Source organism: Mobula hypostoma, chromosome 20 (genome assembly GCF_963921235.1).
Source record: "Mobula hypostoma chromosome 20, sMobHyp1.1, whole genome shotgun sequence".
Taxonomy (NCBI): Eukaryota; Metazoa; Chordata; class Chondrichthyes; order Myliobatiformes; family Myliobatidae; genus Mobula; species Mobula hypostoma.
In genome coordinates, this window is record NC_086116.1 from 3,013,827 (window position 1) to 3,039,811 (window position 25,985).

A 25,985-nucleotide genomic window follows, 5' to 3' on the forward strand; every position below is an offset into this window, starting at 1 on the left:
GAGAAGGGGGAGTCTGATAGGAGAGGACAGAAGACCATGGAAGAAAGAAAAGGGGGAGGAGCACCAGAGGGAGATGATGGGTAGGTAAGGAGATAAGGTAAGAGAGGGAAACGGGAATGAGGAATGGTGAAGGGGGCAATTACCAGAAGTTCAAGAAATAGATGTTCACGCCATCAGGTTGGAGGCTAGCCAGACATTCCGTAAAGTGTTGTTCCTCCAACCTGCATGTGGCCTCATCGTGACAGTAGACTGACATGTCAGAATGGGAATGGGAAGTGGAATTAAAATGGGTGGGTACAGGGAGATCCCGCTTTGTCTGGCATACGGAGCGAAGCTTCTCATTGAAGTTGTCTCCTCCTCAAACAAGAGAAAATCTGCAGATGCTAGAAAACCAAGCAACACACACAAAATGCTGGAGGAACTCCTGTATGTCTCACCACATACAGGAGGCCAGACCAGGAGCACCGAATACAGTATATGACCCCAACAGACACACAGGTGAAGTGTTACCTCATCTGGAAAGACTGTTTGGGACCCTATGTGGTGGTGAGGGAGGAGGTGTAGGGGCAAGTGTAGCACTTGTTCTTTCTTCTAACTGCCAGGAGGGAGATCAGTGTGGAGGGACAAATGGTTAAGGGAGTCATGTAGGGAGCGATCCCCACAGAAAGTAGAAATGGGGGAGTGTAGACAAGATGTGCATCCTCAGACAGTCCATCTTCCTCTCACCCCACCTTCCTGAATGCCCCAACCCTCCCCTTTCCTCAGACACTACCAATCCTCTTCTCCCTTCTGATACAAGCCGGGTCTTCACAATTCCCTCTGACCTTCTCCTCTCTGGGGCAGAACATTCTGTCCTCAGTAAGGTCCTCAACTTTGTCCCCCTGCACCCACATCTCAGTGAGTTCTGAGTCCACCATTATACTGTGGGTTCTTCCGACAACCCCATCTCCGTGCCTGCTTCTTTGGCAAGGACTGTCCAGCCCACACTGATCACCCCTTTTCTTATCTTCCTGGACACCCTGCTCTGGTCTTCTGCCTACGCTGGATCTTTTTGTTACCAACTGCTGACGAGACACCAACCGTCTCGACTTTAACACTTCTTTCTCCAATTCTAACCTCACTCCTTCCAAACGCTCTGCTCTCCACTCCCTCTGCACTAATCTACCCTCACTATCAAACCTACAGATAAGGGAGGTGCTGTAGTCTGGTGAACTGACCACTATCTTTCTGAGGTCCGGCAACAACTGTCAGATGCCTCCTTTTAAGTAACCCCCTCAAATAGGACCCCACTAAGGAGCACCAGGCCATCGTCTCCCGCACTCACCTTATCAGCTCTTGGGGATGTCCTACCAAACTCATAGTTCCCTCACCCCACACCTCCCATTTCTACCTCCTTCCCAAGATCCATAAACCTCCTGTCCAGGTAGACCCATTGTTTCTGCTTGTTCCTGCTCCACTGAACTCATATCTGCATACCTCGACTCAGTTTTATTCCCCTCACCCCCCCCGGTTCAGTCCCTTCCTACATTCATCTGTGAAACTTCAAACACTCTATATCATTTCAAGTTCCCTGGCCCCAGTCTTCTCATGTCCAGTCCCTATACACCTCCATCTTCCAGCAGGACGGCCTTAAATCTCTCCGCATCTTTCTGGACAACAGACCCAACTTGTTTCCCTGCACCACTACTCTCATCCATCTGACAGAACTTGTCCTTACTCTCAATAATTTCTCCTTCAGCTCCTCCCACTTCCTTCAAACCGAAGGTGTAACCATGGGTACTCACAAGATTCCCACCTATACCTGTCATTTTGACGGCTCTGTGGAACAGTCTATGTTCCAAGCCTACACTGGTATCACTCCCCAACTTTTCCTATGCTACATCGATGACTGCATTGGTGCTGCTTCCTGCATCCACGCTGAACTCGTCAACTTCATCCACTTTGCCTCCAACTTCCACCCTGCCCTCAAATTTACCTGGTCCATTTCCAACACCTCCTCCCTTTTCTCAATCTCCTTGTCTCAATCTCCAGAGACAGTCTATCGTACACCCACAGACTCTCACAGCTACCTGGATTATACCCCTTCCCACCCTGTTACTCACCATCCTGTTCTCTCAATTCTTCCGTCTCCACCATCATCGCTGCACTCAACCACACCTCTTCCGTCTCACGCACGTCTGCTCTCACCCCATCCTCCTGCTATCCCACCAGGGATAGAGTTCCTCTTGTCCTCACCTACCACCCCACCAGACTCTGCGTCCAGCACATAATTCTCCGTAACTTCCTCCACCTCCAACGGAATCCCACCACCAAGCACATCTTTCCTTGCAAGCAGAGCAAGTGCTACACCTGCCCCTACACCTTCTCCCTCCCTACCATTCAGAGACCTCAAAGTCCTTCCAGGTGAGGCGACACTGTTGGTATCATCTACTGTGTCCGGTGCTCTCGGTGTGACCTCCTGTAAATCAGTGAGACCCGACGTAGATTGGGAGACCACCTCACCAAGCACCTAAGCTCCGACCGTCAGAAAAAGCAGAATGTCCCAGTGGTCACCCGTTTTAATACCACTTCCCATTCCCATTCTGATATGTCAATCCATGGCCTTCTCTACTGTCAAGATGAAGCCACACTCAGGTCGGGGGAACACCACCTTATATTCCATCTAGGTAGCCTCCAACCTTACGGTATGAACATTGATTTCTCAAACTTCCGGTAATGTCCCCACTCCCCACTCCCCCTTCTCCCTCTCTCATCTTATCTCCTTGCCCACCCATCGCCTCCCTCCGGTGCTCCTCCCCCCTTTTCTTTTTTCCATGGCTTTCTGTCTCTTTCACTAACTTCCCAACTCTTTTCTTCATCCCTCCCCCTCCAGGTTTCACCTATCATCTTGTGTTTCGCTCTTCCCTTCCTCCCACCTTTTAAATCTACACCTCAGCTTTTCCTCTCCAGTCCTGCCGCAGGATTTTGGCCCGACACGTCAGCTGTACTCTTTTCCATAGACGCCGCCTGGCCTGCTGAGCTCCTCCAGCATTTTGTGCGTGTTACTCAGATTTCCAGCATCTGCAGATTTTCTCTTGCCCATGCTGAACTCATTGATTTCATCAACTTTGCCTCCAACTTCCAACCTGCCCTCAAATTTACTTGATCCATTTCCAACACCTCCCTCCCCTTTCTTGATCTCTCTGTCTCCATCTCTGGAGACAGTTTATCTAATGATATATTTTATATGCCCACTGATTCTCACAGCTACACACACAAAACGTTGGAGGAACTCAGCAGGCCAGGTAGCATCGAAGAAAAGAGTACAGTCGACATTTCAGGCCCAAACCCTTCGGCGGGACTGGAACTCTACCTGGGCTATACCTGTTCCCACCCTGTCACTTGTAAAAATGCCACCCCCATTCCTCAGTTCCTCTGCCTATGCCTCATATGCTCTCAGGATGAGGCTTTTCATTCCAAAACTAATGAGGTGTCATCCTCCTTCAAAGAAAGGGGCTTTTCCTTCCACCACTATTAATGTTGGCCTCAACCGCATCTCTTCCATTTCATGCGTGTCTGCCCTCACCCCATCTTCCAACTGCCACACCAGGGATAAGACTCCCCTTGTCCTCACCTTTCACCCCACTAGCCTCCACCTCCTGCACATAATTCTCCATAACTTCCACCATCTCCAACAAGATCCCACCCCCATCTATTCCCCCCCACCCGCCAACTTTCCACAGGGATTCTTTTGTCTATTCGTCCCTCCCCACTGATCTTCCTCCTGACACTTACCCTTACAAGCGGAACAAGTGCTACACCTGCCCCTACACCTTCTCCCTCACTACCAATCAGGGCCCCAAACAGTCCTTCTGGGTGAGGCAACACTTCACCTGTGAGTCTGTTGTGGTCATGTACTGTATTGGGTGCTCCTGGTGTGGCCTCCTGTATATCGGCAAGACCCAACGTAGATTGGGAGACCGCTTCGCCGAGCACCTTTGCTCTGTTTGCCAGAAAAAGCAGGATCTCCCAGTGGCCACCCATTTCAATTCTACTTCTCATTCCAGCATGTCCATCCATGGCCTCCTCCACTGTCATGATGAGGCCACAGTTAGGTTGGAGGAGCAACACCTTATATTCCATTTGGGTAGCCAACCTAATGGCATGAATATCAATTTCTCAGATTCCTGGTAATTCTCCCCTTCCTTCAACATTCCCCATTGAATAAGGGGGAAGATTCTGAGTTTCTTTGTGTTTTCTCTCTCTCTACATAGCCTCTTTAATCCATCAGCCAGGTGAATTCAGATATTGTGTTCAGCTGCCTCATTATAAGAAGGATGTAGAAGGATTAGAGAGGGTGCAGAGGTGATTTACCAGAATGCTGCTGGATTAAAGAGCATGTATTATTGACAGTAGGTTTGGAGAGGAGGAGAATGAGAGGTGACTTAATGGAGTTCTACGAGAGGCACAGATCCAGTAGATAGCCAGAGACTTTTCCTCAGGGCACAAATGGCTGATACAAGGGGGTATAATTTTAAGGTGACTGGGGGCAAGTATCGGAGGGGACATCAGGGTTAAGTTTGCAGAGAGTGGTGAGTGTGTGGAACACCTTGCCAAGGGTGGTGGTAAAGACAGATACACTAGGGGCATTTAAGAAACTCTTAGGAACATGGATGATAGAAAGATGGAGGGTACAACAGTGTGGGCCAAAGGGCCTGTATTGTGCTCTATGTTCTATTAAATCACATTGTGAACAATTGGCAGCCCTGTGTCTAGGGAGAGAGGTGCTGGCATAGACAAGGTTCACAAGAATGACTGCAGGAATGAAAGGTTTGATATATGAGGAGTTTTTAATGTCTTTGAGCCCGTACTCAATGAAGTTCGGAAGGATGAAGAAGGTATCTCTTTGAAACTTAAAGAGAGGATGTTTCCATTAGTTTTCCATTAGTAGCAGAGTCTACGATCTGAGGTCATAGCCTAGAACTGAAGGGATGTGTCTTTAGAACTGAGGTGAGGAGGAATTTCTTCAGCCAGCCGGGTGATGAATCTGTGGAATTTGTTGCCACAGACGGCTGTGGAGGTCAAGTTGGCTGGTTACCTCATGCTGTAACCAAGATTGGAAAAAGGGCAGATGAAGCACAGCAGAGACTGACAGGTTCCTGATTGGTAAGAAGGTTAAGGCGGATAAATGCGGTTCAAAAATACTAGCCTTGAATCAGCAGAACAGACTCAATGGACTGAATAGCTTCATTCTGCTCCTACGCATTAACAGTGGCAAATCTGAGCTCAACCTCTGTGTCCTCACCATCCCACCTGCAACTTCAGATTGTTTTCTCCTTTCCCAGTCTTTGATCTCACTCTTTCTTCCTCCTCAAATGCTGCTGGTTAGCTGAGTGTTTCCTGTAATTATTGTCGTATTTCAGACTTCCAACATTTGCCAAATTTTGATTTTCAAACAAGTAATGAATGCAGAAAAACAAGACCAAGAGACTGAAGTAAATCAAAGTAAGAGATGGGAGCAATGTTCCAAATATTTATTACTAAAAACACTGAATTATGTAATGGTTATTATATTGCAAGTGCTAATATTGAAATAATTGTGCCTAATTACACCAAGGTCCAATCTTAAAAGGATCAGGCTAGAAACACTAGATCTCTTGGATCTTCTGACTTGGATACTGAGATACATTGTTGATCATTTCAATCACTAGAGTATTAAGTAATGTCAATGCTTTTTTGACAATTTAACAATTTATAAAATTATATTAATTTATTATATAAACACATAACCATTTATAAAATTAATTTGTCTTTTAGTTACCTTGCAAACATTACCTTTAAACACTGCACTGCACAGTTTTGTGAAAATATATTACAGAAGATTCACACAATTTGGTTCTGATCAGGCTACAGATGGCTGGGGAGGAGCTACTCTTTACGAGCTCGTTTGGAGGGAGAGTCTGGCGGCAGGGTAAAGGCGGTTGGCGAGACAGGCCTGGCCTCAGGCAGCTTGGCTAATCGGTACTTCTCAATGTATGGGTAAGCCACTTCCCAAACCTGTGGGGAGAAGGAGATTGTCACCGAGGAAGGAACACCAAAGAATGGCTGCCACATTTGAGAGCAGTTGTAGAGACTTGCCCTGGTATGAGGCAAGAATTTGGCCCTTAGTCATACTCTACTAATCACACTAGATCATTATCTCATACCCCTAGACTAGACAATCATAAAGTTGTACAGCACGGAGCCAGGCCGTTCAGCACCTTGTCCACAGCTCTACATGCTTAAGTAATACCAGAGTTTATCTCGGCACATAAATGCTACCAGTAAAATGTCTGCAAGCACTGTCTCCACCAGGACATCCCAGGTACTCACCAACCCTGGGTGAAAAAGATCCCCCTCTGATCCCCTCTAAACTTGTTGCCCCTTTCCCCAAACCCATGTCCTCTAGTTTTATCCACCACTGATATGGTGAAACCTCCTGCTAATTATTCCACCACCTTTCTGTGAGTCACTATACATATCTGCTCTTCCAGTTCCCACTGACTGTCAGGTAGCCTGCAGTATAACCTCAGCAAATCATTCGCCCCTGTTAATTTCTGAACTCTACCCACATGACCTCATTTGAAGATCTTTCTACGACATCCTTTGACGTTACTGTAGTGAATATTGTCTGAAACTTCTAAACCCTGAAACATTGAGCTACCCTGTATTCAGCCATGACTCAGTGATCGCAAAGGTGTCACATTCCCACATACGGATCAACATTCCGTTTATCTGCCGTACCAATCAGGACCCTTCATTAATCAGCCAGCCCAACTCAGATCCCTGTTTGCATCTTCTTCTGGACTGAATTCTTGAATAGCCTGGAATAATGCAGTGACCAAGGACAGAATTCGATCAGGCTTGTGAAGCATGGCCTGCCCCTCACAAAGGCCTGCTGAGTATCTCTAATCAGACGATGCTTCTCCAAATGTTCGTAAATCGGTCTCTAAGAATCTTCCCTGATAATCTGCTCACCACTGAAGAAAGACGCACTGGTCTTTCCTACTCCATCTCTTGAACAAAGGAATAATATTTGTCACCCTCCAATCATCTGGTATTGCTCCTGTGGCCAGTGAGGACACAGAAGGTTGGACATTTTTATCATCTGTCAATGTCGGAGGTACCAACTTGCCTTTTGCTCCAGCAGCAAACGATGGATGACATCAATATCCGGTGCCATGAATCGGTCTTTGATCCAGGGCCTGGAAAGTGGAGAGCAACAAAACATGAACTGGCTTGCAGCAATCCCAGTCAGCACTCCGACGTGAAGTGGTACCATAACTTAGCGGTTAGCACCACACCTTACAACGGTCAGCTGGAAGATTGGGATCCGAGTCCTGCTACTACCTGTAAGCAGTTTGTACATTCTTCCCATGACCATGTAGGTTTCCTCCCATGGGTTAAGATTAATGAGTTGTAGTCAGCGCTGGAAGCCGGGCGACATTTGCGGGCTGCTCCCCACACATCCTCACTGATTTAATTTGATGCAAACAATACATTTCACTGTACGTTTTGAAGCATGTGTTCTAAATAAAGCTAATCTTTTAAAAAAAAGTGAGTCAGTCATCACTCCAAACATACCTCACGATGGAACGGACCAGATCGTAGACCTTTTCCAGAGGAGTGGTTGTCCTGAGAGGCCGCAGAAACTCGATCCCCTGGCAAGCAGCAAGTAGCTCGATGCTGAGCACTGAATGAAACAGAAACAGTCAATCTTCAATTATCCAGTTTAGGCACACACAGTCAAAATGGGGTTTAACAAGCTGTCCAAATAACATCATCAAAACTGTAATTGACATATCAGCAGAATGCAAGATCCTTTTTCGGTATCAAAAAACTTTCTGACAGGGTCAGCACTTTAACAGAATATAGGCCCACCCACAGCATCTCATCAAAAACTGCCAACGTGGTGATCGCAGAGGAATGGGTCACTCACCCTAAATCCATGCCAATGCTGGTGTTTGGCAACCAAGCCTCACTTTGCCCCAACTACCACCGTAACGTCTGACCCCTCTGCCGAGTACTTCTCCAGTTTACCCTTGAAGAGTATCTACACTTTCCAACCATTCCCTGGGCACTGTCCTGGGACTGCGAATGATCTGCTTCTGATCCAGGTCTGTGGGTTCTGAGGTGGCTGATAAGGCATGGGAGGCAGAGAGATGGTGGATGGTGGGATGAAGGCAGTGTAGTCCCTGCACTGCATTAAATGGCCATGAGGATCAGGAATTGGCTTATTATTGTCATAGGCACCAATATAAAGTGAATAGATTGTTTTGTGTGCCATCCCAGCAGATCATGTCATACATAACTACTTTTGAAAGGTAAACAGAATAGAGAATCCAGCCTTACAGTCGAGACAAAGTGCAGTGCAAGGTAGACTGGGAGATCAGAAGCACATCCTTTAGCAGACGAGGTCCTTTCAAGAGTCTGATCAGCTGCCCATGAGACTGGTGGTACACGTTCTCAGACCTCTACCTCTTCTGCTCTCCCATCAGGCAGAAGACACAAAGTCCAGGGTGAAAGGGGTCCTTGGTTATGCTGGCTGCTTTACCGAGGCACTGGGAAGTGAGGATAATGGAGAGGAGCCTGCTTTGCCTGATTGACTGGGATGTGTCCACAACTCTGCAGTTTCTAGTGCTCTTGGGCAAAGCAGCTGCTCTGACAAACCATGATGCATCTGGATAGGATGGTGTGTCTATAAAGACCGGTGAGGGTCACTGGAGATACGTCGAATTTCCTTACCATCCTGAATTCTCCTTCTCCCAGGGGTTCCCCAGAAACTGAGATAACCCTCTCTGAATTGTTTCCTGTCCTCCTGAGACTGATGTTCACAATCAAACATGTGCTGCAGGCGAGTGAGTGATTTGGCCGGGGAGAGGACACCAGTGTTGGCTCACTTATCCTGCTGGTGGATTAAGAGGGTTTAGTGGCAAATTCTCTCCAGCGCTCTGAAATATGTGCTGTAGGGAGACCTTGCCTCCAGAGCAGTCAGTGCTGCCTCGCACAGCGGTCCCCAACCACCGGGCCGCAAAGCATCAGTAGGACAGATGTCAGTGCTGCCTAGCACAGCAGTCCCCAGCCATCGGGCCGCGGACCGCAAAGCATCAGTAGGACAGCAGTCAGTGCTGCCTAGCAGACCATATGCCACAGGAGCAGAAGTAGGTCATCTGGCCCATCCAGTCTTCCGCCATTGAATCATGACTGATTTACTTTCCCTCTCAACCTCATTCTCCTTTGATGCCCTTACTAATCAAGAACCTATCAACCTATTAACAGTGTTGATGCTTTTGATGACTAATTTACTTGTTCAGCACAACAGTGAGGGCTGAAGAGCCTGTACCTGTGCTGTGTATGTTCAAGCCTCCATTTCAGATATACCCAATATCTTGGCCTCCACAGCAGTCTGTAGCAATGAATTCCACAGGTTCACCATCACCTAGCTAAAAAAATCCCTCCTCATCTCTGTTGTAAACAGACACACTTCTAATCTGATGCTGTGCCCTCTGGTCTTAGACTCCCTCATGATAGGAAACATCCTCTCCCTATCCACTCTATCTAGGCCTTCCAATATCTTACAGGTTTCAATGAACTCTCCCCTCATTCTTCTGAACTCCAAGGAGTACAGTTCCAGAGCCACTCCTCATACAGTACATTAACCCTTTCATTCCTGGGATCATTCTCGTGAATGTCCTCTGGATCCTCTCCACTACCAGCACATCCTTTCTCAGGTAAGGGACCCAAAACTGCTCACAATCCTCCAAGTGTGGTCTGACCAATGCCTTATAAAGCCTCAGCTTTATTTGATGCTAGTTCTACTAATATCTCGATCCCAGATGCCACTGGCGATATACGGCAATGTTTTGAGGGAAGTTCACAGAACTACTAGATATTCTACTAGATATACTGCTTCTGAACTATGATCACTCAACATTACATCCCTGCTTTTGTAATTTATTCCTCTTGAAATGGATGCTAACATTGCATCTGCCCTCTTTACCAATGACTCAACCAGCAACTTAACCTTTAGAGAATCCTGCACAAGGATCCAAATCCCTTTGCACCTCCAATTTTTGAATCTGTTCCTTGTTTACAAAATAGTCTATATTTTTATTCCTTCTACCAAAGTGCATAACTAGACTGTATTCCATCTGCAACTTCTTTGTCCATTCTCCTAATCTGTCCAAGTCCTTCTGTAAACTCCCTGCTTCCTCAACGCTACCTGACACTTCATCGTGTCTTGTCTGCAAACTTGGCGACAAAGCCGTAAATTCTGCCATTCAGATCATTAACAAATATCATGAAAAGTAGCAGACCCAACATCGACCCCTGTGGAACACCACCAGTCACTGGCAGCCAACCAGAAAAAGGCCTGCTTTAGTCTCACTCATTTCCTCCCATCAGTCAGCCAATCTGCAGTCCATGCTAGTACCTTTCCTGTAATATCATAGGCTCTTATCTTGTTTGTCTATCCTGCCTCTTATTTCTTCAAATAATTCCAACAGATTTGTCACACAGAATTTCCACGCTGACTTCAGCCCTTTTAATCGTGTGCTTGAAGTACCCTGAAACATCCTTAATAATGGACTCGGCAAACTACCTGATTCCTCTTGCTAACCACTGAATTCAGGCTAACTGGCCTATAAGTTACTGTTTCTTGCTTCCCCTACATTTTGAAGGAGTGGAGTAACATTTGTAATTTTCCATTGCTCTGGAACCATTCCAGAATCTAGTGATTCTTGAAAAATCACCACTAATACCTCTACAATCTCTTCAGCTACCTCTTCAGAACCCTGGGGTGTAGTCCACCTGGTCCAGGTGACTGATCTACCTTCAGATCCTTCAGCTTCCCAAGCACCTTGTCCTTAGTAATAGTGACTACACTCACTTGATCCCTGAGGCTCTTGAATTTCTGGCATACTGCTAGCGGCTTCCACAGTGACAACTGAGGCAAAGTACTTAGAAAGTTCTTCCGCTATTTCTTCGGTTTCCCATTACTATACCTCTCCAGCATCATTTTCCAGCGGTCCGATATCTACTCTCACCTCTCTTTTACTCTTTATATATCTGAAAAACTTTTGGTATCCTCTTTTTTTGATTACTGGCTAGCTTACTTTATTCATTTCTATCATTGTTGCTTTTTTAGTTGTCTTCTATTTGTTTTAAAAATCTTACCAATCCTTTTGCTCCTCGCTAGCTTTTGTTATACAATATGCTTTTATGCTCTCTTTAACTTCCCTTGTCATCTATGGTTGCCTCACCATCCCTTCAGAAAGCTGCTTCTTCTTTAGGATGAACCAATTCTGTGTCTCCCCCTGCTGCTGTACTGGCATCCCTGCTAGTGTCCCCTTCCAATCAATTTGACCAGCTCCTCTCTCGTGCCCCTGTAATTTCCTTTACTCAACTGTAATATTGATACATCTGATTCTAACTTCACTTTCGCAAACTGCAGTGTAAATTTTATCATATTATGATCATTGTCTCCTAAAGGTTCCTTTACCTTAAGCTCCCTAATCAAATCTGGTTAATTACACAACTCCCAATCCAGAACTGCTTTTCAGTTGCACTCAATCAGAACCTGCCACAGCCATCTCGTAGGCATTCTACAAGTGCTTTCTGCTGGGATCCAGCCCCAACCTGATTGTCCCAATGTACCTACATATTGAAACCCTCCATGACCATGGTGACATGGCACTTTGTACACACCTTTCCTATGTAACTTGTACCCCACTTCTTGGCTACTCTCCGAAGGCCTGTACATAACTCCCATCAGGGTTTTTTTTAACTTCTTAACTCTACCTATATGATTCTATATCTTCCGATCCTACGCCACCTCTTTAAGGATTTGATTTCTTTTTTTTACCAACAGGGCCACCTCATCCCTGCTGCCTACCTGACTGTCCTTTCCATAAGCTCCCAGATGTGATCTTTCAACCACAACTTTGTGATGCCCACGTCATACCTGCCACTCTCTAGCTACCTTATTTCATATATTCCCACGAGCTTCCAGCCATAGCTGAATTCTCAATCTCCTCTGTTGGCTAACAGTTTTGCTGGCAAGGTCAAGGCAATATCTGCTGTCACCCAGGGGTGGCTTTCCAGACATTAGGAGTGTCCCATGTTTTCCAAGGGCTTGATTTGAATCTTTAATGTGTGGAGGGGTAATGGACAACATATGGCTTTTGTTAGATGGACTTTTGGGGCAAGGCTCATTGTCAGGGTAGATGGGAGGAAAGGAAAATCATTTTTATCCAGCAGGTGGTGGGGTCTGAGGGAACAGGAGAGGCAGATAGCTGGAAAGGATAAACTACATGAATCTTCTTTCATAAACCACTGCTTCTTCCTCTACAATGCCATGCACATCTCTTCACCAATAAGAACTCTCGTAGACGCCTTCAGGAGTCAAGCACAGATACACAGAAACTCAGTTATCTCTATACACTTGCAGTGTACAGAATATTAATATGGTTAACTGAGTGGAGCAACACACCAGCTCAAGACTGAGTCCAGGCCCGGTGACCATCCCAGGACAAGCACAGCCATTCCTGACCGTGCCAAGTGACAAGGACTCCAGCAAAACCCACCCTGCTACAGCCCAACTCTCCAGCCCCTTTTATCAACGATTCAACCTGCAAAGTTAATGCCCTCACCCCTCAGCTGCTGAGTCTTTCCAGCATTTTATCTCAGATTTCTAACACCTTCACAGTTTTTCTTTTATTTTTCACTTGGCCGAGAAAAAAGAGAGACCTGAAGCCAGTAAACTTGCTGATGACACAAATGTTGAGAGTGTTGTGGACAGTGTGGAGGGCTGTCAGAGGTTACAGCAGGACATTGATAGGATGCAAAACTGGGCTGAGAAGTGGCAGATGGAGTTCAACCCAGATAAGTGTGAGGTGGTTTATTTTGGTAGGTCAAATATGATGACAGAATATAGTATTAATGGTAAGACTCTTGGCAGTGTGGAGGATCAGAGGGATCTTGGGGTCCGAGTCCATAGGACACTCAAGGCTGCTGTGCAGGTTGACTCTGTGGTTAAGAAAGCATATGGTGCATTGGCCTTCATCAATTGTGGGATTGAGTTCAAGAGCCAAGAGGTAATGTTGCAGCTGTATAGGACCCTGATCAAAACCCACTTGGAGTACTGTGCTCAGTTCAGTCGCCTCACTACAGGAAGGACGTGGAAACCATAGAAAAGGTGCACAGGAGATATACAAGGATGTTAACAACAGGAATTCTGCAGATGCTGGAAATTCAAGCAACATACATCAAAGTTGCTGGTGAACGCAGCAGGCCAAGCAGCATCTATAGGAAGAGGTGCAGTCGACGTTTCAGGCCGAGACCCTTCGTCGATGTTCCCTGGATTGGGGAGCATGCCTTATGAGAATAGGTTGAGTGAACCCAGCCTTTTCTCGTTGGAGCGGCGGAGGATGAGACGTGTATAAGATGATGAGAGGCATTGATCACGTGGATAGTCAGAGGCTTTTTCCCAGGGCTGAAATGGTTGCCACAAGAGGACACAGTTTTAAGGTGCTTGGAAGTAGGTACAGAGGAGATGTCAGGGGTAAGTTTTTTTACTCAGAGTGGTGAGTGCGTGGAATGGGCTGCTGGCAATGGTGGTGGTGGATACGATAGGGTCTTTTAAGAGGCTCCTGGATAGGTACATGGAGCTCAGAAAAATAGAGGGCTATGGGTAACCCTCAGTAATTTCTCAGGTAGGGACATGTTCGGCACAACTTTGTGGGCCGAAGGGCCTGTATTGTGCTGTAGGTTTTCTGTGTTTCTATGAGACTGAGCTGCACCACACCCCTCCTCAGCCACTTCCAGCTGCACAACCACCCCCCCCACTCCTCCTGCAGCGTCCGCTCACCCCATCACTCCCCCCCCCCAGCTCAGCCACTTCTCGATGCATAACCCCCCTCCCTAAGCCACTACTGGGCGGTGCAACAACACCACCACCCCCCAACAAGGCCAGCTCAGCCCAGTGGACTCTGACCCCCACCTGACATCTGACAGCCCGCACTCATTCGTCAATCACAGTCTGTTCACCTGTGCACAAGCAGAACCAGTCAGTCTGTCACTCAATTGCTCTGAAGTTGCAGCTCAAATCGCCAGTTGTTAAACAGGTATTGATTCAATAAAAACTCTCTGCCTCTGTGAATCCCGTTATTTGCATGGATGTGTATTAAAGTAAAGGCATCCGTTAGTCTTGCGGGACCATGGGTCTGTGTCTGGAAAATCTTCACTTTCCAGGGCGCAGGCCTGGGCAAGGTTGTATGGAAGACCAGCAGTTGCCCATGCTGCAAGTCTCCCCTCTCCACACCACCGATGTTGTCCAAGGGAAGGGCATTAGGACCCATACAGCTTGGCACCAGTGTCATCGCAGAGCAATGTGTGATTAAGTGCCTTGCTCAAAGACACAACACGTTGCCTCGGCTGGGGCTCGAACTCACGACCTTCAGGTCGCTAGTCCAATGCCTTAACCACTTGGCCATGTGCCAAGATGTGTACTATTTGCATACTTAAGTACCAATTGTAATAGATATTTTAGGTACTAAAATCCATGCATGAAAGATCAATAATACATGAGAATTAGGAAAACTAACTGAGTTATTTGCAATCTTTTGTATGCTTGCTTGTCTTGCTGTGACTGGTGACCTTGGATCCCAGGCTTGAACCAAAAGTTTAACTTGGTGCCCATGTTTAGCTAGGGTGACTGCATGATGTCTGCTCATTGCTTCTTTCAGTACACCACCTTAACCCTTAACTTGCTGCTACTTCCACCCCACTGCTGGTGAACCAGTCAGACTATCTAATCATTCTCTACGTCTGTTCGTCCATACAGGGAAAGAGCCACAGAGCACAGGAACTGACCCTCTGGCCCATGGCAACTACCAATCACCCATTTACATGAATCCTAGGTCATTTATTCTCCCCACATTCCTCTCAAACCCACTCACACCAAGAGCAGTTTACAGTGAACAAACTACCTCTGATCCACATGTATTTTGGATGTGTGGGGGGGAAAACAAAAGAGCTGGTGAATGACTTCAGGAAGGGGAGGTGGTGCACAAGCTCCCAGCTACACCAATAGTGTTGAGGTTCAAGCTCCTAAGTGTGAACATCAACGACCGCCTGTCCTGGTCCAACCACGTTGATATCATAGCCATGAAGGCTCACCAACACCTCTACTTTCTCAGGAGGCTACACAAGTTCAGCATGTCCCCTTTGACCTTCACCAATTTTTACTGAAGCACCAATAATGGATTGGTAAAGCAACTGCTCTGCTGCCCATGACTGAGGACTGACTCGGGCTCACTGACTCCAGAGGAAGGCCTGCGTGTCCTCACGTATGAAGCACAAGAGTCTGCCAGTGCGGCATGGACAACAACAAGAGGGGAAACGGAGGGAGGCCTTGCTGTGATGATGCATGACTTCAGTGACAGCACACCTGTACTGGGAGCAGTTTGGAGAAGACTAATACGTGGAATAAAGGAGCTGTCCTATGAGGAAACATTGAGGAAGTTGGGCCAGTCCAGAAGAATAAGAGGTGATCTTCATGAAACATGGGGACAGACAGGGTGGACGCCAGGCAGACATTCCCTCTATGACGGTACCTTGAATCAGGGGCCTGTGGGGGGAGGGTTTCAGAGGAAGGTATCACCCTCTCAGCTGGAGGTGCAAAATAGAGCACTTAAGCAAGGAAACAGGCCCTTCAGTCCATCTATTCTGTGCTGGATTGTTATTCTGCCTAGTCCCATCGACCCACACCTGGACCATAATGCTCCCTACCCCTCCCATCCATGCAGTATCCAAATTTCCCTGAACTGTTGAAATCGAACCTGCAACCACCACTGAATTTCCCAGCTTATTCTGAGACCTTTTCTTGAACAACGGAATGATATTAGCCATCCAGCAGCAGTCCAGCTCCTCGTCCAAGGCTAAGAATGTTTTAAATACCTCTGCTAAGGTCCCTGTAATTTTTACACGGGCCTCCGCCATGATTTTATTGCTGCTTTGCCCCACTTCTACAGACTGCGTTATGTCTCCTGAGTTAACTCAAATGCAAAACATCCATTAAAGATCCTCCCCCACCAACCTCCCCCCCCACCCCATCTCTTTCGGCTCCTTGCATAGATGACCATTCTGATCTTTGAGACCAGTTTTGCCCCTTGCAATTCTTTTGCTTTTAATGTATCTGTAGGAGCCCTTGGGATTTTCCTTCACCTTGTCTGCCAGAGCAACCTCATGCCTTCTATTAGTCCTCCTGATTTCCCTCTGAAGTTTCTCATACTTCTCAAGTACCTCATTTGTTGCTTGCTGCCTATACCTGCTATGCATCTCCTTCTTCCTCCTTATCAGACCTCAATATCCCATGAAAACCAAGTTCTCTAAACTGCTAGCCTTGCCTATTTTCTGACAAGAACGCACAAATTTTCTATTCAAAATGATTCCTCTCAAGGGGCTGAGAATGTCAGGAATTCTCGCTGACAGGCAGCTGTGCATGTGGAGTCACTGAACAGTTGAGAGAGGGAGGCAGGGATTTAGTCCAGAGGAGAGTGAGGAGTTACAGGAAAGAGGAGCCTTGGCTGGGGTCAGGGCAGCCACGATCTAACCAAACGAAGAGGCAGGTTCAAGGGGCTGAATGGCCTATTCCTACTTCTGTTTCTGGGTTTGTATCTTCCTAAAAAAGGATGATGTGCAGGGATGAAAAAACAGTAACAGCATGTGGCCTTTCTTCTCGTTCTAAATGAGGGGCAGTTGAGGTGGGGAAGGTGTCAGAGATGAGCAACATGGCCAGAGTACACTGAGGAAGAGATTTGGTGCTCAGGTGTTCAATATCTTTCGGATGGTACCCTGCCTCCTCAGGGCTGGGGGATGGGCAGAGGAAAGCCAGTTGCCATGGGCTGCATGAGAGCCAAGGAAAGGTTTACCAAAGCTCAAAGGTGGACATAGTCCATATTGTGAACTGCCATCAGCTGAGTGAAGAAACTCCCAAGTTCCCTGGTCTCGTCTCAGGGTGGAGTCATGGTGGTGTATCCAATGGAATCACTGTGAGATGGTCCAGTAGGAACAGGCTTGTTGTGTTGCCACAAGACATTCAGCAAACTTGGTGCACACTGCAGCTGTTTACAGTAGCCCAGAGAGTTCACTAAATGGAGAGTTACAGTGGTCACATCTCTTACAACGTTTGACTAGCTGTATTATGCAGCAGAACCAGGGATCAGTATAATGCTGCTGAGTAGGTAGTGAAGAAGGCAAAAATTATGTTAACATTCAAGAACACGAGGACTTTTAAACAGGCATATACTTCTACAGTTTTATACGTTTTATTTGGAGCAGTGCTGTCCCAGGAAACTCTGACAACCCCAATTTAACCCTACCCTAATTTCTTCCATTTAGACACAGCACGGAGGATATACCATTGGTTAGATGCATCGGAAGTCCGTGAGCAATTCTGAGCTCCGTACCTGAGAAAGGAAGTGCTGACCCTGGACAGGGTCCTGAGGAGGTTTTCAAGAATGATCCTCGGAATTAAGGGCTTAATGTGTGAAGGGCTGTTCATATCTTTGGACCTATACTCAAAAGAATTCAAAAAGATGAGAGGATATCTCATTGAAACGTACCGGGTAATGAAGGGCCTGGATAAAGTGGACAAGGTGAGGATATTTCATTAGTAGGATCTGAGTGCAGAGCCGAAGATTAATGGAATGTGAGATAAAGAGTCAGAAGATGGTGAATTTGTTGCTAGAGGACTGTGGAGGTCAGGTCACTGGGGGCATTTAAGGATTGATAGGTTCTTGATTGGTAAGGCCGTTAAGGGTTGGGGAGAGGGAAAGTGAATGCTGATGGAAAAAATATCAGCCATGATTGAATGGTTGAGCAGACTCGATGGGCTGAATGGCCTAATTCTGTTCCTATCTCTTATGGTCACAGTCTTACATTACACTAGGTGAAGACTTGGGAGACTGGGCCTGGGAGACGTGTATATATGATCACAAACTGTTGGTGAAATGGTGGGCGTTGGGCTACTGGCGGTGTGCTAGGACAGGAGCTGGGAACACCAGTATTTGCAACGTGTGTAAAGTCAGAGCCATGCAACACAGAAACAGGTCCTTTGGCCCAACTGGTCCATTCTAACCAAGATGTTCCATCCAAACTAACCCCACCTGTCAGCGTTGGCCTGTAACCTTCAATCCAACGGTTTCCCATTGCCTCTCTGGTTTCCTCTCACATTCCAAAGATGTACAGTTTGGGCAAGTTGTGGGCATGCTCTGTTGGCATGGCGACACTTGCAGGCACATGCGCACCAGCACATTTGCACTACGTTGATCGTTGATGCATAATGACGCACTTCACTGCACGTTTCAATGTATGTGTGACAAATATAGCCGATCTTTATCCAACTAGCCAGTTCCCCTGGATGCCACCGAGTCAGAAAATACTGACTGCAAGGTCACTGGGTTTGCTGATGACGTGAAGGGGAGTGTGGAAGGGCGTGCAAATGGTCACAGAGAATACAGCAGGTGAACCACAATGTGAAACTATTCCCTTTGCACAATAGAAGGTAAACTCAGAATCCCAAATAAGTGCAATCGCTTCCCACTCTGCTAAAGGCCTGAGAAAAGGTGCCCTTTTCTATTCAAGCTCTCCTAACACTACAGTCCTCTCACCCCACGATCCAGCCAGTGAACATTCAGCAGACAGAGCACAGGTACTGAGGGATTTCTGGTTCACTGAACAGTAACACACAAGCAGGCCAATGTAGAATCTGGTCAGAGCATGTGGAAGCCGTGTGCACTGTGCCAACCAGACTTGGGAGGACCATGTGTCTTTCTGGGCCAGCACTCTCGGGTTTACATGGATTAAAGGCGAGTTTATCAAAAACAAGTCCCTTGAGAGCTGAACAAGGTCACAGAAAGGATCTTATGTTGATGCATAATGGCTTAGTACAGCAACTGTTCTGCATGTGACTGCAAGAAACAGCAGAAAGTTGTGGACACAGCTCAGAAAGCAGTGTCTCGTCCATACTTCTCACGACTCAGTAAATCAACGAGCATTATCAAAGACCTCACCAACTCTGAACATTTTCTCCTTTCCTCGCGCAGAAGATACAAAAGCCTCAAAGGACCCACCACCAGGCTTGAGGACAGCTCCTACCCTGCTGTTATAAGTCTATGAAATGGTTCCTTAGTAGAATGAGATGGGCTCTTGACTTCACAATCTACCTCATCATGATCTTGCAGCTTATTGTATTCGTGTGCTGCTCCTCCTCCACAGCTGTGACGCTTTAATCTGCATGAATCGTTTTACTTTGTACTACCTCAATGCACAGTGTAATGATTTGATCAGTATGAATCAAAGCAAGACAAGCTTTCTGCTACATTTCGGTAATGTGACAATAATAATACAATCCTAATTCCAATTCAGTGCTATGATTCTGGTTCCCCTGGCTGGGGCTTAAATTCTCTGCTTCAAAGTCAGGACTTCTCAACAGGGAAGAGGAGAATTTCTTGGGTTAAACGAACTCTCTATCTAAGATACCAAACTTGCAAGAATACTCAAGACAGGACACTGAAGGATTTTGCCTTGTTGAGGGAATCACTGACAGGGCGGGAGAGAAGGATTCTCTCTGTTCTGCCACAATTTTACTCAGTGGTGACACAGACCGAGATTAAACAGCCTAACATCATCTGTTACTTAATACTAGTGAACTGGCTACAAATTAAGGAATGACTCATCCTCTCTCCATGCTGAACTGTTTTTGAGGAGAACATAATGAACATAAGGAAATAAATGAGCAGCATTTCCCAGCTCTTCCCAATGCCTGGCAGAGTATCCCAGACACTGGGAGCTTGTCTCACCTTGCTCCACATGCTCGATCTCTTCCCAATGGCTGGCAGAGTATCCCAGACACTGGGAGCTTGTCTCACCTTGCTCCACGTGCTCGATCTGTTCCCAATGCCTGGCAGAGTATCCCAGACACTGGGAGCTTGTCTCACCTTGCTCCACATGCTCGATCTCTTCCCAATGACTGGCAGAGTATCCCAGACACTGGGAGCTTGTCTCACCTTGCTCCACGTGCTCGATCTCTTCCCAATGACTGGCAGAGTATCCCAGACACTGGGAGCTTGTCTCACCTTGCTCCACATGCTCGATCTCTTCCCAATGGCTGCAGAGTATCCCAGACACTGGGAGCTTGTCTCACCTTGCTCCACGTGCTCGATCTCTTCCCAATGACTGGCAGAGTATCCCAGACACTGGGAGCTTGTCTCACCTTGCTCCACATGCTCGATCTCTTCCCAATGCCTGGCAGAGTATCCCAGACACTGGGAGCTTGTCTCACCTTGCTCCACGTGCTCGATCTCTTCCCAATGCCTGGCAGAGTATCCCAGACACTGGGAGCTTGTCTCACCTTGCTCCACGTGCTCGATCTCTTCCCAATGCCTGGCAGAGTATCCCAGACACTGGGAGCTTGTCTCACCTTGCTCCACGTGCTCGATCTCTTCCCAATGGCTGCAGAGTATCCCAGACACTGGGAGCTTGTCTCACCTTGCTCCACGTGCTCGATGACTTTCAGCGCCTTCCTGGCGGCCCATCCTCCCATGGAGACGTGGTCTTCAGTGGCAGCGCTGGTGGACAGCGAGTCAACAGACGACGGGTGGCACAGGACCTTGTTCTCAGAGACTGGAGATTAAAATATTTATTTCCAAACCAAACCGGTAATGGAAGGATAATAGCAACAATCATTTCTGAACCAGAAATAAGCAAACCTTGGATGGAGCGGCAAATCTATGGCACACACAAAAATTTTGTTGCCACACACCATGCAGTACCAACCTTCAATTCCTTAAACCCCACCCAAAATAAAAAGATATATAACGATTACCTATACTGCCAAATGAAGCAGTGAATGACTTTTAACAACCTAGGAACAGTAAGATGTTTTCACAGGAACCGTCCCACCCTGGTCTGGTGCCAGCTAGACGGTTGTGAAAACGCGTGACATTGGGTGATACGTTTGGAAATACTCACGCTCATATTTCTTAAGCTGTACAGTATGTGAGGCTCAATAACAATATTATTTAGAACTATGTTGTTTTCAATTGTCTTTTTAAATGATTTTTGAACAGACTTCCTAAAATGTTTCACTTATTTCACTTATCGGTGTCTTCTGTACATTTAACAGCAAAACAATGAACATTCATATATAAGCCACAGAACTAATCCTTTTTCCTTAAAAAAGCCATAATTATTGTGACTAATTCATCAATTAATGATAACCTCTGCTCAAATTACCATGGCACATGACAGTATTTTTTTGAAGATTATCATCAATTTGAACAAACGTTCTCAAAAGGTTCACTACCCCTGACCTAACCCATTAATTAGTTCCCTTTCCTTCTCCACAGGTGCTGTCTACCCTGCTTCCTTCACCCTTCAGTCAGAGATATATAGCAGAAACAGACCCTTCAACCCACACCATCCATACTGAGCATTGCAGCCGACTATACTCATCTCAGTTTCTCTTCTGAGGTGCACTGACAACCAGTCAAGGCACAGAAGGCAGCAGATCTGATGTGAGTTAAAGGAATTAACATTCCATTGTCTCTTGTTTCTTAAGTGTTGTGAGAGCATCCGCCTTCACTGCCTCTTCATGTTCCAAACTCCACCACCCAGCAAGAAAATATCTCCAGAGAAGTTCACACTCAACCAGCTCTCTTCAGATGTATGCCATCTTGTCTGAGACACCGTCACTGGGCAACAACAGCTCTATCTACCCTATCTGTCCTTATCATAATGTTACATACCTTCATAATCTCACCCCTCAGTCTCTTCCACTCCGGGAACAATGAACCCAGCCTATCCAGCCTCCTGTTATGGAAATGTTCCATCCAAGACAACATCCTGGTGATTCTCTTCCGCACCCTATCCAGGGTAATCACACCCTTCCCACTGTGTGGTGGCCAGAACGCCAGGCAATATTCCAGATGGGGCCTAACCGATATCTCAGATAGTTGAACGGTGACATTGACCTGGAGCAAGTTTCACTCACCTCAGCTGATTCACAGGCTTGGATCAGTTCTACCACGGGAGGTGACAGGTGCCTGTACAGGGGGCGGGATTTACTGGACAGTAGCGTTTAACTTTAATCTACACTCTGACTTATTGCGTCAAGTGCAAAGCTCAGGGAATTAACTCCAGTGCCAACGTGGGCGGCAGGCGATGGGAATCAGAATCAGGTTTGTTATCACCGAGGTAGCTGGTGAAATGGAATGGGGACTGATGGCAGTACCCTGCTAAGGAATGGGCCATCTCATGCCAGGGTCATGCAGGTGGAAACAGAGTACCCCGCTGAGAGATCACGGGGCTTACAGAGCAGAATTCTGGGTGAGATTTAATCCAAGCCACTTCAAGGAGGAAGGAAAAGAGCCAGTGGTGATAATTGCAGAGGAGGCAAGTCATTCCCTGTGTTAACAGCAACAAGAGCCACTGTCTCAGGAAGGTGACATCTAACATCAAGGATGCCCACCATCCGGGCAGCACAGTAGCGTAGTGGTGAGCACAATCACTCTACAGCACCAGTGATCACCGATTAGGGTTCAGTTCCTGCTGCTTCCTGTAAGGCGTTTGTCCCACTCCCCGTCACCACGTGGGTTTCCCCTGGATACTCCAATTTCATCCCACGTTCCAAAGACTTACAGGTTAGGGTCAGTAAGTTGTAGGCATGCTATGTCCACGTCGGAAGAGAGGTGACGTATCAGCAGAATGTTCACTGATTTGATTTGGTGCAATTGATGCATTTGACTTTTATGTTTCAATGTATTCTATATGTGACAAATAAGGCTAATGTTGAAAAATCTAATCTTCTCACAGCTACCATCAGCAGGAGGTACAGAAGCCCGTAGTCCCACACCACCACGTTCAGGAACAGCAAATTCCCTTCAACCATTCAGTTCTTGAACTAACCTGCAGAAGCCTAACCCTACCTCAGCAACAGAACACTACAGACCACCTCTCACTACCATGGACTTATCTCTGTCTGTGTCTTTTCTTTACCCTCGGGTCTTCTTTCTGGATCTTTTTTCACTGTGTGGTATAATCTTGTACAATTGTCTGTACCTACGTGTCTGTGATGCTACTGCAAAAAGATTTACTGTACCACACTAGATTTACCTCACCACACTAGCGCACAAGACAATAAACTCCACTTGATATCCAGATAGCATACGTCCGTCATACGTGTGTGAGAATGTACGGATGGATCCATATTACGAGATGGATAAGGAGCACAGGTGATAGGAGTAAGACCACAAGACACAGGAATAGAGTTGAGTTCATCAGCCCATCAAGTCTGCTCTGATATTCAATCACGACAGATTATCCCTGTTCTCCTGCCTACTCCCCATGATGCTCTTTTCTAATCAAGAACCTGTCAATCTCCACTTTAAAGATACCTAATGACTTGTTCTCCACAGCTAACGAATTCCACAGATTCACCACCCTCTGGCTAAAGAAACTTCTCTTCATCTCTGCTAAAGGAATGTCCTTCTATTCTGAGGCTGTGTTTTCTTATCCTAGACCCCCCAGCTAGTGGAAACATCCTCTCTATGTTCAGCCTACCTAGGTCTTTCAATATTCGGTAGGATTCTATGGGACCACCCCCCCCCACCCCCCACCCCCCACCATTCTTCTAAACTCTAGTCAGTACAGCCCAGAGCCATTAAACACTCCTCATACTTCAACCTTTTCTTCCCCAAATCATCCTTGGGAACCTCCTCTAGACCCCAGTAGATAGATAGGATAAGTAAAACTGGTAGATAGAATAGACAGAACAGATTGTGCAGATAGAATTGTTGTTCCCTGGTGATGGTGTCTCAGACACCTCAGCCTAGGTTCAAGGCAAGAGGGAGGTGGTTTATTTTCTGGGACTGACTCAACTGCAGGTAAACATGGTGGACTGCAGCCACTATAAGGGACTGAGAGACTTGTACCCCAAGGTCCCTCTGTCTTCCCAAATGCATCACCTCACACTTGTCACATCCAGCCCAGTCCTTTGCTCCTTTCTCCTGGTGACAGCCAACTAACCGAGGGCCTCACTACAGTGCAGTGACATACTAGTGAGCAGTGCCTGATTTTCCGAGGATCAGACCGTGACTCACCCAAGGCGGCCGCTGTGCAGTGAGCAATCATGAAGCCAGAGTTCAGGCCGCCTTCGTTAACCAGGAAGGGGGGCAGTTCACTCAGGGACGGGTTACATAACCTCTCGATGCGCCGCTCACTGATCGCTGCCAGCTCGTGAATGGCGATCGCCAGATAGTCGAGGGCCTGTGGAAACAAAACAATCAATCTCCCAGGTTATCACTGCACTCCTGATGACCCAATAACAGTCCACATGAACAGGAATTCCTTTCCAGACATTGTGGCTGCTGCTGTTAAGAGACGTTGACAAAGTTCAAAAATCTATTTCATCCACTTTAATATTTCACTTGACATTTTTAAAATATCTATATCAGTACTCTATAAATAAAGCAGCAACTATTGAATACAGGGTCCTGCACCTGCAGATGACGCCTCGGGTACCTCACAGCACATACGGAGATTGCTTGGCCACTGGTGACTGTCTGATTTCTCCATGAGCCTACTTCATTCCCAAGTTCTGTCATAACCAGGTTTTTTCTTAATTATCTCTTTCAAAGTCTTAAATTCTCAAACTGGCTTGGTCTGAACTGACCTTTGTGAGTTTTGTTGACATGAAATTATCTGACCTCCTCCTGACCAATGAAAACTGTGGTCTCAATTTTCCTCTGTGGATTTGCTGCCACTTTGCTTTCCCAGAAGTGCACAATCCAGAATCTCTATCCCTAATGAAATGTAGAACACAGCAGCACAGTACATGCCCTTCGGCCTATAATATTGTGCTGATCCTTTAACTAACTCTAAGTTCAATCTAACCTTTCTCTCCTACATAGCACTCCAATTTTCTATCATCCATCTGCCTGTCTAAGGGTTTCTTAAATGTTGCTGATGTATCTGCCTCTGCCAGGACATTCCACGCACGCCCCATCTCTGTGTAAAATACTTACCTCTGACATTCCCCCTGTACTCTCACCCAATCACCTTAAAGTTATTTCCCCCCCTCATATTAGCTACTTCTGCCCTTGGCAAAACTCCCTGACTATCCACTCAATCCATGCTCTTATAATCTTGTACACCTCTATCACATCGTCTCTCATCCTTCTTCGCTCCAAAGAGAAAAGCCCTAGCCCTATCTTCATAAGACATGCTCTCTAATTCAGGCAGCATCCAGGTAAATCTCTTCTGCATCCTCTCTAAAGCTTCCACATCCTTCCTATAATGAGATGACTAGAACAGAACACAATACTCCAAGTGTGGGCTAACCAGGGTTTCATAGAGCTGCAACACTACCTTGTGGTTCTTGAACTCAACCCCCTGACCGATGAAGGCCAACACACCACACGCCTTCTTAACTACCCTATCAACTTGTGTGGGATCTAAGGCCATGTAACCCAAGATCCCTCTGTTCCTCCACGCTGCTAAGAATGCTGCCATTAACCCTGTGTTCTGTCTTCAAATTCGACCTTCCGCAGTGAATCAGTTCACACTCCTCTGGAGTGAACTCCATCTGCCTGTTCTCAGCCAAGCTCTGCATCTTGTCAATGTCCTACAGTAACCTATGACAACCTTCTCCATTATCCATAATTCCACCAACTTTTGTGTCATCTGCAGACCACTAACTCACCCTTCTACTTCCACATCCAAGTCATTTGTGAAAACCACAAAGAGCAGGGCATCAGAACAGATCCCTGTGGAACACCACTGGTCACTGACCTCCAGACCGAATTCTCCGCATCATCTACTGCCCTCTGCCTATGGGCAAACCAGCTCTCTATCCACACAACCAGGGTTCCCTGGATCTGCTGCCCCATCATTTTCTGAATGAGCCT

The 25,985-nt window shown here is 46.7% G+C and overlaps 1 protein-coding gene across 1 annotated transcript in view; it reads right to left on the minus strand.

Moving 5' to 3' along the window:
• Positions 1 to 5,482: 5,482 nt before the first annotated feature.
• The window catches only part of hal (histidine ammonia-lyase), a 56,513-nt gene continuing 36,010 nt past the window's right edge, over positions 5,483 to 25,985 (minus strand). Inside the window, exons 16-20 of the mRNA XM_063072243.1 lie at positions 24,180 to 24,345; positions 20,569 to 20,703; positions 7,603 to 7,711; positions 7,154 to 7,223; positions 5,483 to 6,036 (exon numbers count right to left, since the gene is read on the minus strand). Of these exons, the coding sequence (XP_062928313.1) occupies positions 5,908 to 6,036; positions 7,154 to 7,223; positions 7,603 to 7,711; positions 20,569 to 20,703; positions 24,180 to 24,345 (609 nt within the window). The 3' untranslated portion in view covers positions 5,483 to 5,907. The remainder of the gene's footprint in view (positions 6,037 to 7,153; positions 7,224 to 7,602; positions 7,712 to 20,568; positions 20,704 to 24,179; positions 24,346 to 25,985) is intronic.